The sequence below is a fragment of the Colius striatus genome, chromosome 17 (genome assembly GCF_028858725.1).
Source record: "Colius striatus isolate bColStr4 chromosome 17, bColStr4.1.hap1, whole genome shotgun sequence".
Classification (NCBI taxonomy): Eukaryota; Metazoa; Chordata; class Aves; order Coliiformes; family Coliidae; genus Colius; species Colius striatus.
In genome coordinates this window covers 13,841,460-13,854,305 of record NC_084775.1, presented here as the reverse complement: position 1 = coordinate 13,854,305, position 12,846 = coordinate 13,841,460, and the positions used below count along the sequence as shown (strand labels likewise).

Genomic DNA, 12,846 nt, shown 5'->3' with positions numbered 1-12,846 from the left:
TAATGATTTGAACTAAACCTACTCTAGCTCTTCTAAGAAGCAGCCAATTTTCTAGTGAGAAGGGCTGTTTTAATCAGTACTTAAGTATTTGTCCACACGGTGCTTTAAGAATACGTGTCTGGGCAGTTTTGAAAGCAGCTTATTTGATTTCTTCAGAGCTGTTGTAGAAATCAAGTGACTATTTAGGATTTAAAACTTTGGTGACTTGCTATTTTAGATGTAAAACTCTATGAGATTATATCCATTTAGACTGTGGTGACTCAGTACTGAGGAGCACAAATACACCTAATTTCTTGTTGCCCTTCAGACCATGATTTAATACTTGTACTGGTTCTGTGGACTTAAATGTAATTGAATTTTAAAAGCCTCCCAGCAGTTTCTTTTCAGTGTTAAAGTACATAGTAAAAAGCCTTCTACATGTAGATGAGATCTACAGTAAAAACTTCCTGTGGCTTCCTGTCTATCATAGGATGATTTCCTATCTGTATTCAGTTTCAGTTATGCTCGTGAAAGTATATTCAAGACTATAAATGACTTAGTGTCATAGCTGTTATTTTGTGAAGAGATGCTTAAAATAGTTCTGTAATTGACCCTGATGCACAGCTTTCCTGGCTATTGGAAGTGCCTTGAATATTTTACTACAGCCTTCTCAAATGGAAATGATGAGTGAATATTGTGTCTTGTCTTTAATTGTTGAGAAAGCTGCGATATCATAATAAGTTTGACACCAGTTCTGCTGATCCAGGCAATTGATAACGGTAGTAGTAGTTTTTATGGAAATACAAATGCTTGAGTGTCAATAGTCCTTCCTACTATTTTCGATCTAGTGAGTATTGTGTTTGTGTTTGAACAATTTGGAGCTGTTCAGAAGAGGTAGGTTGGAAAATGACTTGTAAACTTTGCCATATATTCTGTCCAGTTACTTGAATGTTTTAAGATTATTTTTTAACAGCTTCTTTTTGTGTTATGGGGTGATTAAATCTTTAACAGTGTTGTCAAATGTGGTTGTGTATTTGAGGTGGTTGTAGTTTTCCAGATGCTTTAAGTACTTCAGAAATACGTATGCAGATAGGTAGGTGTTACACCACATTGCACTGAGATATTAGCCTGTTGTTCAGTGATCTCTGAAAACCAGCTGCTATGAAATGTCTGCCTATAAACTTCCTCACGACACAAGGAGAAGCATATTGAATAGTTTTGCCATTTTTGGCCTAGGTCACCATTTGCCTAATGCTATTTTCTGTTGCTGCTCAAGGGCATTGTGGCCTAAAGTAGTTTTCACATGCTATAATGATACAAGAAGGGATTTTGTGGCTAGTTATTGGATCCCTTTGTATAGATATGCTTACAAAAATACACTTCTAAGTCTACCAACAAAACTGTGCAATCTTTTGCTGGTCGTAGTGGTTGGGGTTTCTGTGACCTTATGAAAAGTCACTTTGTGGAAGTTTACTTAATGTTTGAAGTAGCACTTGATTCTGCTCTTCTTCACTTTGTTCCGTAGTTTTCCTGTGTGAGTGGTTGAATGTTCTAAGGCTGTAACACCACTGCAGATTTTTCATGGTATTCTTTGTTAATGTGCATTATTGCTGTTGGTTGCATAAGCAGTTCCTGCAGGAATTGCAGCTTGTTTTAATTTTACTGCAGGGACACAGAGTCCATCTACTGAGATCAGCTCTTTTTAGCTGGTCTTTTTAGCTCCTTTCTTTGTTTCTTTGCGTTGTTTTACACTAAAAAGGAACCTGACACTTGAATACTTGCAGTACTAAATCACATTAAGGATGTTTAAGTTATATACATTCATTAGCAATATTGATATGCAGAGTATAGAGCCTCCCCATATGAGTCAGAAACTTGACTCATTATTATGCTCTAGCAAGTTAATTTGCATGTAGCCAAAGTGGTGAAGCTTTAGTACTTCTCTTAAACCCTAGAAAAATCTAGAGAAGGGAAAGTAGGAAGATGGAAGATTTAATTCTGGGATGATGGAGATGCTGGAGCTGATCTGGCTGCACAGCTCTGACAGCTGAGTTCATTTTTCTCTGCCATCTTTAGGAGTGTGCTGTTAGCTGGTATCATCTGCTGCCTTGGTGTCCCAGACATTTGCCAGTGGAAGCTTTTTGGTCTGTCTGTGTGTTTGTGGGCTGGTTTCTGGTTTGGGCGTTTTTTGTGGGTTTTTTTTCCTTTTTCCTCCACTGTTGTCTTTTGCAAAGTCAAAATACATATGACAAGATAAACATCTCATAGTGTCCTGCAAAAAAAAGTAGCTGGTATATGATATGTCTAGTAGATTAGCATTACTAAGAAATAAAGCTAATGTAAACCTGAAACAAACTCCCAACTCTGAAACATCTGGCAATATTCAGAGGATAACTTGAAAAGAGCAGAATTGCAGAAGCATGTTGTTCTCACAAGTGGTGCCAAAGAAAAGGAAAATTCAGCTTCTTTTAGTTTCTAAATAAATAAATGTGGGTAATGTTCTGGTCATTGGAGAGCAGCAGACTGCCTCTGAGCATAGAGAAAACAACCAGAAGACTTTCCAGGACAGTTGTTCTGAAAAGAAACTTAGTAGTTTCTGTAGCTAGAGGTTTTAGTTGTTTATAAATACATAGTCTGAAATTGGTTGTTTATATTCTGAAAATGGTATCTTGAGAATGTTTTCTCTTTGCTGTCAAGTGGTAGCCATGTGATTAGAAATACAATCCAGTGATTTACAACTTCTTTCTTTGAGGTTAGATAGGGGTAGAGATCTTGAAGGGAAATCTGAATTGCTGACGTATACTGGATACTCAGAAAACTGGAGTATTGCAAACCACAAAAGCAGTAATAAGCTATTAGTAATCTCAGTCATCTGAACAGTTACTGGAGAATCATTTTCCTGGCTGGTAGAGGTAATGGTACACTTGATTAGAAATCTCTCAAATAGCAAAATTCTAACTTTGTCTTGTTCCTTTCTTTGTAGTTGGAGACAAGGTTCCTGCTGATATAAGAATTACTTCTATCAAGTCTACAACTCTAAGAGTAGACCAGTCAATTCTCACAGGTATAATTTCTGTGAATTTTGGATAACTGTGACCATAACTGAAAGTGTCTTTTCAAAAATTATTTAAAATGATCCATTAGAAACAAACCTGTAACTCCTCAATTACCATGTTGCATCCAAGTGCAGTAAATTTCTGGTCTTAGTGGTGGAATGTATTATTACTTCCTCATTGGTTTTAGATGTTCACTGTAGTGGGATGAACATTCTTACTGAGACTTGTAATGCTTTCTTGCCCTCCCCACCTCCCTGTGACATGCTCTAGTAACTTGTGGGAAACTGAAATGAAAAATTAAGCATTTACATTGTTGTTTATTCAGCCTTCCAGGTTTGAACATCTTGTCACTGCTTAAATACAGAAGCATGGAAATCTTACTAAATGTCTTCAGTAACAGTTACCCTTTTTCTCTCCCAAGAGAGAATAACTTCAGAAATACAAGGAGCTTTTAAACTGCTGTTACTAAAGACTCAGTACTCTGAAGCCTTATTTGCTGAAATTCTGTTCACACACGTTGATGTGTTTTCTGGTACCAGCTCTCAAGTGCAGGAGCTATATTTAGAGTGCTTTTCAGATTTTTTGAAAACAAAACAAAGTAGCAGTACTTCTGAATATAGGAAAGAAGCTGGGAATCAACCAAGCACGCTCTAACAGTTTTCTTTCAGCTGGAACATGAAGATCTGTCTGCCTGTTTTGGTAGCATAAATTAATGTTAACTACCCCTGAATTTTAAAACAGTGAAGTTTTCATAAGAACCTATTTTTGATGCTGGAATCTGTCTTGAATCGGGCCCCAAAATTTCTCAGTACAGATCCTGAATAGCATAGAGCTGATGAGGCTTGATGTGTTTGGCATGAGAAAATGCAGACACTCTGTTTTTATCGAGCCATCAGAACTGAAACAAGTAGAAGAAGAAATCCCTGTATATGAAGGGAATAACTCCTTGCCTGTGTTTAAGTAACAAAATTCTTTTTTTTAAGAAAACCATGACACAGTGTTTGGGTTGGTTTTTTTTGAAGAGTTCTCTGAAGGTTCCAGCTAAAGGACTTAACGAACAGATGGCTCTGTGACACTTGTTTTGTAAGGAGGAGTGGAGTACCAGCTGCTTATTTGACCATTTCTCATCTTCCTTAAAAGACATAGTATATGCTTCATTAATTCTAACTGTAGAAAGTGTTTACTTAAATCCTTTCCTATTTTCATTAAAAGCCAGCCATTCACTTTCTTTAGCCAGGTGAAGTATTTCCTGTTTCACTTAAGCAGTTAAATGAAACAATTTGAGGAAAGAACTTTGACATCTGAAAACATTTTAGGCCTGGGGATTATAACTTTTTGATTCTTCACAGCACTCAAGGTGATATGGGTGTAATCTCTTCTGACTGTTATCTTTATTTTAGGTGAATCTGTGTCTGTTATTAAGCACACTGACCCTGTGCCTGACCCTCGTGCTGTAAACCAAGACAAGAAGAACATGCTTTTTTCTGTAAGTTACTTTTCCAAAGCTTTTATAAAATAATACAGGAGCTGATGAAGATTGTGCAGAACTTCAAATCTTCACCTAGAAGCTCTTTGACTTATTTGCTCTGCTCTTTATACACATTTGTGTGGCTGACTTCCTGTACATTGAATGAAATGAATTAAAAATTGGAAGTAACTATTATTAAAACTTGTCCTCAAGGAAGATGATTGTTGAAAACAGTGTATGTGAGGAAACTGATTTTTGTCCTTCACAAGAAAGTCTTGGAGGATGGAGCATGTATGTTTTGGAAATGCTTCTACACTACTTTTCTAAAGTAATAGTTAAGACTGAAAAGAATGCCCATGTTGTGGTATTGTGGGGCTGAAATTGAGAACTAGCTTTCTATAGAGGAATGAAGCATATTATTCAGATTTGTTTAAGGGAAGCATTGAATGCCTTTCAGATAAGAAAATAACAATTCTCTAAGTGCAACATCCACCCCTCTCTGAAACACCTCAGGGATGGTGACTCCAGCACCTCCCTGGGCAGCCCATTCCAATGCCTGACAACCCTGTCAGCAAAGAAATCCCTCCTATTAGGTATGTTCACAGGGAGCACCACAAGACACATCTATTACTCATAGTAATTAATACTGAATCTGTCAAAATACAATCCTAATAAAAAAAACACAACTAAAACCTGTTTATAGATTGACTACAATTTTTTTCTTTCCTTTGCTTTATTTCCATCAGGGTACCAATATTGCTGCTGGTAAAGCCATGGGAGTGGTTATTGCAACAGGAGTAAACACTGAAATTGGCAAAATTCGTGATGAGATGGTGGCTACTGAACAAGAGAGAACCCCACTCCAGCAGAAACTGGATGAGTTTGGAGAGCAGCTGTCTAAAGTCATCTCGCTTATCTGCATCGCTGTTTGGATCATAAACATTGGTCACTTCAATGATCCAGTTCACGGTGGCTCCTGGATTCGAGGTGCTATCTATTACTTTAAAATTGCTGTTGCTCTTGCTGTTGCTGCTATTCCTGAGGGTCTGCCTGCTGTCATTACCACCTGCTTGGCTCTTGGAACCCGGAGGATGGCCAAGAAGAACGCTATTGTTAGAAGTCTTCCCTCTGTGGAAACCTTGGGTTGCACCTCAGTTATTTGTTCCGACAAGACTGGTACTCTGACTACGAATCAGATGTCAGTCTGCAGGGTATGTTGAACCAACTTCTTCTATTTTTCTTCTCAGCCACTCTGAATAGCCAGCATGGCTTGAATTCTTTTGGTCGTGAGGCTTTTGGTTCTCATATCTTCAAAATCTTGCTTTATTTTCCTAAGATAAGCTTCCACTTTTTATTCAGTTTTCCACTGTATAGTGTTTAAAGCTTTTATCTCTTCCCTTATTTAGTCATGGCCAAGAATAGCTGTGTGCACACTTGATGGAAGAGAAAGCTGTTTGCAAGCAGCTTTCCATTGACCTGCCTGTAAGCCATTCAGTCTCCTGGTAATGATTTTGTGTGACTTAACCCATTTCAGAAAGGTAGGATAGTTACACTGTAGAAGCAGGAGGGGTATAAGGGTGAAACACCTCCCTCTAATGTAGCAAGATGACAGTGGTGGAGAAACTTGGTAATGAGAAAAAGGTAGAAGATTTACTACAGCAACTTAGATATTCTTAAGGTATTTTCACCACTGAGTGGTCCCACCTTTGTTTGCTTATCTTCAGTAGCTGTTACTGGTCTGATGTAGATCACTGTAGTGTTTTCAGTGTGTGATATTGTATGACTAATCTGGCAACTTGGAGGTGTAGTTGACCCTGTCACCACCAGCATTGCCAGGGTCCTCTTCAGTGTATGGCATATTTTTAGGGAAGCAGAAGTTACGTGCCCTTCCTCCCTTCCCCATAATATTCTTTTTAGAGTTGATTAATTTGGGACTTTTATAGCTAGTCACTTAATGTGTGTTCCGTTGCCAGTTCTTTGTGCTTCCCATCTACTTAATGTTTTGTGTAGGAATTTTATGGAGAAAACACTAAGTTCTTGTGTTTAGTAATTGTAGATGTTCAGTGGCATAGCAACTCCATAACATCAGATGTTCAGAGTCATTACCTTGGGTTAGAATTCCAAATATCTAAATGTTGAGCACTGCACACCAGTGGCAGAAGTTTGTAAGCCTTAAGCACTTTATTCTCATGAGATTGATGGCTTTTTCTTTCTAATTGGTGGTTGACTTGTTCTACTTCCTTAAGTATTGTAGTATTTATACCTAAGAGACACAAAGCAGCTGCTCATCAGTATTCCAGAGGAGGTTACTTGCAGTAGAGTTGCATAACTGCCCTAGTCTTTGCAGGGATTTTTTCATCGTGCAGATGCCAGAAGTGGAAGGCTTGCTGGTTAACTCATCATTTAAGTTGTGTTTGTTTAAAAGCTCAAAATGCTCTACTCTTTATATTTAGAGGGCTAAATGTTTTAAGTCTTGTTCAGGACAAGTTACGTCATTCCTAGTTAACCTCTGACAGCTACAGCGTAACCTTAATTGCAAGATTTTCCAAATGTAGCAGAATCCTAATACCTGTAAATAATGTGCTTACTCTTGGTTTCACTCTAAGTAGGGAGCTTGCTTAGCTTTTTAATAAGACTGGTTTACAACAGTAATTCCACTTGTAGTTCTGGGGTTTGTGTTAAGTAGTAACCCCTGAGCATCCAAAGGAACTCTATACTAAAATGTTTCAGTCAGAAATACTGCTTTAGGAGGAGACTTAATATTTTTAATTGCTTTATTATCTTCCTATGGTATTTCTCTCTGACAATGCACTCACACTGCTTTGTGGACTTTTATAAACTCCTCTAGCTTTTTGATTTTTAAAATGATTTTGAAGATTATAGAGTCTCCAGACCTTCATGGAAATCAGTTGTGGAACACCTAATTGTTAGGCTATATTTAGGGAAGATGTCTGCCTAAAATATAAGGTAGCACAGTGAGGGGAAAGTAAGGCATTGCTAAAATGCTATGGCAAAATGGCTTACACTAATCAAAGGATAACAAGTTGCATTAAGATATACTATCAATTAGTGAGAAATCATTTTTGTCTCTACCACCACTGCAGCAAGTCATGGTAAGAGTATCGCAGCTTCAGGCACTGTGCTTTTTAATCTTCATCTTCCCAGATGGAGTTCTGCCTCCTGATCTCCTAAAAAGGAAACAAATAAAGACTGAGATGCAATTGTCTCAGGGGTACAAATGCATCTTTCAAATTGGTGTTTTTATTTGAAGTTAACACTTCAGCCTGTGCTAGAAGGGGAACTCAAGCTGCCTGAGTGGTTTTAAGCTACCAGGGTACTGGATGGTAAAGTGACTTAGAACTAGAAAACCAGGACAGCAAACACTTTCATTTAGTGGTATTAAGAGAAATTGGCCATATTTTGGCTTTTTCCTAAAACCTCATCATTTAGATGTAGAAGCTTCTCCTATTTGTAGATGGTTCTATTTTTACTTCAGCAAAGGTTAGCGGTTCCCAAGCTGCCCCAGGCTGCTTTTGATTGTAACTGCTGTTTCAAATGTATACATGGGAATTATTTACAAGTCTGAGGCTTAGGAAGAGCTTGGGTGTAACCAGGGCTCTCAGTTGAATGTGTGAGTAGTCTCCACAGCTGAAGTTATGTGTGCATAGTTCATGTGGTTTTCAACCCTTCAATGTACTTAGGCCACAATTCAGTCTTTAAATGAGGTTTGTTAAGCAGAAGTGCTCTTCTCTGTACTTTGTGTTTCAGTATAGGGAACTGTTCAAACATATATGGGATCGAAGTGCAGAGGATCATACCTGGTTTTGTCTAGTTTGTTTATTTGACCTGAACTTGCCTCTTGTACCTGCTTGCTTAGGGCCTGTTTAAGTCTCTTGCATTAGTTATTGTTCAAAGGTGGTGACACTTGTTACTCTGATTTCAGATGTTTATCCTGGACCGGATAGAAGGAGATAGTTGTTTTCTGAACGAATTTACTGTCACTGGTTCAACATATGCTCCCATGGGAGAAGTGTAAGTGTTCTGTTGATGTTAATCATTTGGCTGTTTATCATTGACTATTGTAATATTCAATAGTGATTGTTAATAAATGCAGGCTCAACCAGTGAGAATGCACACTGCAGGGTTGAGGGGGAAGTAATTAACAGTAAAAGGCAGTTAAATTCTAGAAAAAATAAACCTTCATGAAGCTTAGAACAGTCTCCAATGTTGCAATGATTCTTTGATAATCTAAAAATAAGGGTAGGTGGAGAGAATTTCTTTTACTGAAATCTCACTGGGCTGAGGTTATCTGTCCCAGGGCTTCAAAGTCAGGTTTATTTTTTTAACTTAAACAAAAGATGCATACATCTGAAAAGATGGACCTTTGTTGATCTGTGAACTCAATGTTTCCAATTCTTTTGCCTCAGAGAAGGTAAGAGATTTTTTTTTCTAAAGTATCTTATGAACATGTTGGAGTTAATTCTTGAATTCTTACATTCACTATAAATTCCTGTCCCCTGCCCTCAGTAGTTTGTTCAGCTCAGTGTGTTTGTGTTCAAATAGACGTGTCTGTCAGCCTTTGGTATTTGAGCTGTTGTTAAACCCACTCCTTCTGAGAAGGAATAATATGTTAGGTTTACTTTATCAGTTGCAGGTTACTACTAGTGGGATAGATGGTTCTTTCTGACAGCTTGAGGAATTTTTAGGGTTCTGCTTCTGAAAGGAGAGCCTTTCCTCACTGGATTGTTACAGCTCCTTTTACTTGCCATATGTTTTTAATCTTACCACTTCAGTTTACTTCCAGAATAGAATTCTGCTATGTATGAAGTAGAATCAAGATTCATTTATTGTAACCATCTCAACCTTGTAGAGTTTCACATGCCTCTGACTCCATGCAGTCTTCGCAGATCTCAATACCAATTATGTCTGTTTAATTTTCACAGCAGTTAAGAGCACAGTGTTCTCAGCAGCTGCAAATCTTAATTCCCTAATTCTCTTTTGTTTCAAAGCTAATTGCTGTCAAAAGCTTATGATTTCATCTCAGGACGGCATTTACTTAGGCAAGGTGACATTCTAGTTCTTGTAAAGCACCCAGCAGTTATGCTTTAGCTGGTGTTGGAAAAGCTCTGGATAAACAAAACAATAAAATATAGTGTGGTGACAGATGTTGAGTTTAAGACAACAGTCATCAATGTATGTTAATGTTCTGTTTTTACTGGCTGAAACAGTGGAAATGTGGACAAGCATGTTAATGGCACTGCATTCACATACGTACAGAACATTCTGTGAAAGGGAAATTACCAGAGAAAGGCTGTTACTGGAGCATGGGGAAATAAATAGCTAAATTCTCAGACCTTTAAGGCTGATTTATTTCTGTGTTATGGACAGCTTTTTTTAAAATCAGTGGCTTTGCAGAGATGTTAAGTAAAGTGACTGACTTCATTTTGGCTTGCAAATTGAAAACAGTTTGATGGGGACCTTAAGAGGCAGCCTAGTCCAATCCACAGCTCTAAATATGAACCATCCCTGACAGATATTTCTTTGTTGTACTTCAGGTGCTGTTGTGTTCCACAGCTGTGTAGGCAACCTATTCTGTTCCATAACCATCAGACGTTTTAGCAATAAATCTATATTTTTTCACTTAACTTTAAAGCATTTGATAGATGACTTTCCCCGAAGGTGCATTCAGAATATAAAATTCCAAGTATTTCTTACTCAAAAAGCAAAAATTTCTTGCTGACTGGTTTGCTCAGAATGTTGGGAGATGCTCAGACAGTTTGGAGTAGTTTAGTGGGGTCTCAGCACATGCAGTGTGCATGCTGACTTGCAGACTGAGAGCGTAAAACCAGTAACAAGTAGAATAGTGGGAAAAGCTGCCAGATGGCATTTCTGTTCTGAAGTTGAAAAGCCTGAAGGTTTAAGGAAAAAAACACCCAAAACTTCATCCAGAACTGACACCAGCAACTTAGACTCCATATGCACTTGCCATTCTTCAGAAATCTTTGAGGAGGAGCACAGAGGCAAGGGAAACAACAAACCCTGTATAACAATGAGAGATATGCAAATAAGTTTGGTTTCTCCCAGTTCAGAACAGCTGAAAACAGGAAGCATTAGCTCTAACAGATGAGCTGACACAGAGCTGCTGGGAAGTTTAGAGTTGAGGCTTTAAAGCCACCATTGGCTGTGGAATTTGTGCCAAATGAAACTTTAAAAATATACTGGTTTTTTTTTAAGATGCATTTTGTTCACATACTGAGTTATACAACACTGGAATTTGTTTGCAGTGCTGAACAAAGGCTTACATAATCTGACATGTCATGCTCTGTGTTGTGAATTCTTATGGAGTAGTGATTCATGTCCTTCTACCACCAGACCTTTTTTCTCCTTCTTGAGAGTTTTAATGAAAAATGTTATTTATGACTTATGTCTTGCTAATTTTGGTAGCAGGGCAAATAAGTGTTGAAGAGTCTTGGTTCTTCTACTCTAAAAGTATGCTAATGTTCCAGAAAAATGAATTAATTTGCTCTCTGGTTTCAAATGTGAAAACAGAGCTAAATGATGCATTACTTTAAAAAAAAAAAAAATATATATATATACCTTCCCTTTTTCTAAAGGCTTTTCCTGCAATCAGATTTCCTGAAAAGGGAATGATGGTATCTTCTTCATGGTGGAATTCATCATTAAGAAATACTCTTTCGTAATCATACACACTTTTGTCGTGGCATTTGCATGATGAAATAAACTTTCATTGGTCTAGGATGTTCACATATAGTACAGATTAATAGCTAAGAAATTAAAGAAGCTAAATCTGCAGAATATGCAGTAAGGCTGAGGAAGCTGAACTCCTAAGGTATCCAACAATATCCCTCTCCTACTTGGATCTCCCTTTCAAGTCCTGCTCATACTCCACTACTGTTTTGTGTGCCTCACTGAGCTGTTTGCTTACCATCCACGTTGCTGTAGGACTGTCACTGGAGGAAATAAGGTTTTGTACTTCAGGTAGTGATGTCATTGATAATCATGTCATTTTGTTCGTGACTCTTTGATCTGAACTTCAGAACTCACCTTTATCAAACCTGTTCTTCTCAACAATTTCTGGTTCCAAGTCCATAACTAATAAGCATTATACTAAATGAAAATACAGTAAAGAGATTAAAGAAGGGGAAAAGGTGAGATGCTAATACTAAATAACTAACTAAAATCTTCCCCTTTTCTTCCTTTGGAAAGGCATAAGGATGACAAACTTATTAAATGTAGCCAGTATGATGGTCTTGTGGAACTTGCAACGATCTGTGCGCTCTGTAATGATTCCTCTTTGGATTACAATGAAGTAAGTACATACCCTAGAACAGGGGAGAGTCTGAGAATGAGGATAAATGTTTGTTCTCATCTGTCTATGTAATACTTCCAGTGATGAATCCCCTTCTAGTCAAGGGGGAGAGTATTTAGGTATTCTTAAGTATTCATTCCGGGAGTTACTTGTTTATTGAACACTGAGAAAACTAAAGCCAAGCAGCAAGTGTAATTTGGAACTTGGACTTCTCCTGATGTGTAGAATACACTGCTACTTTCTTGCTTTGCCTTGCTTTTGTAAGGTTGCTACATCTCATCATGACATAAATGCTTGGTGATAAGGTACTGACATCTTTCTCTGCTGGTCTCGAGAGTTAAGGCTTGAAATTTCCTCCAAATCACACTCCTCAAAGCTGCTTGTTTCAAATAGTTTTGCTTCGTTCTGAAGCCACAATTAAGTCTTGTAAAACGTTTTTGTTTTCCATTGTGAAACTTGAACTTTTGTTTCTGGATGGTTCCAAGTAAGGTTTAAAGTAAACCCCTGTGTTTCTATTTGCTTTGTGTTAACTAAAGGCTAAAGGAGTCTATGAAAAAGTTGGTGAAGCCACAGAAACAGCGCTTACCTGTCTGGTTGAGAAGATGAATGTGTTTGACACAGACCTGAAAGGACTTTCTAGGATTGAACGTGCAAATGCTTGTAACTCGGTCAGTACTCTTATCTGGAATTCACTGGGGGGTGAGTTTTGTAGTGTGTGTTACCTAAATGCATTTTAATGCTATTGTTTTGGTGGTTTTTTTTAATAAGGTGATAAAACAACTCATGAAGAAGGAATTCACTCTGGAATTCTCAAGAGACAGAAAATCTATGTCTGTCTATTGTACACCGAACAAACCGAGCCGCACATCCATGAGTAAGATGTTTGTTAAGGTCAGTTCCTCATTTGAAAAATGGCTGAAAAGGTAGCACAATACTAAAAAATAATGACAAAACTAACTAGCTAATTTGCAGATTCAGAAGGACTTTGGAATTTGAGCAAATGACGGGGTTTT

At 37.8% G+C, this 12,846-nt stretch overlaps 1 protein-coding gene across 1 annotated transcript in view; it reads left to right on the top strand.

Moving 5' to 3' along the window:
* ATP2A2 (ATPase sarcoplasmic/endoplasmic reticulum Ca2+ transporting 2) overlaps window positions 1–12,846 on the top strand; it is a 45,956-nt gene that overhangs the window by 21,516 nt on the left and 11,594 nt on the right. The window contains exons 6-12 of the mRNA XM_062009563.1: window positions 2,963–3,043; window positions 4,436–4,521; window positions 5,250–5,714; window positions 8,447–8,535; window positions 11,731–11,833; window positions 12,370–12,501; window positions 12,602–12,724. Of these exons, the coding sequence (XP_061865547.1) occupies window positions 2,963–3,043; window positions 4,436–4,521; window positions 5,250–5,714; window positions 8,447–8,535; window positions 11,731–11,833; window positions 12,370–12,501; window positions 12,602–12,724 (1,079 nt within the window). The remainder of the gene's footprint in view (window positions 1–2,962; window positions 3,044–4,435; window positions 4,522–5,249; window positions 5,715–8,446; window positions 8,536–11,730; window positions 11,834–12,369; window positions 12,502–12,601; window positions 12,725–12,846) is intronic.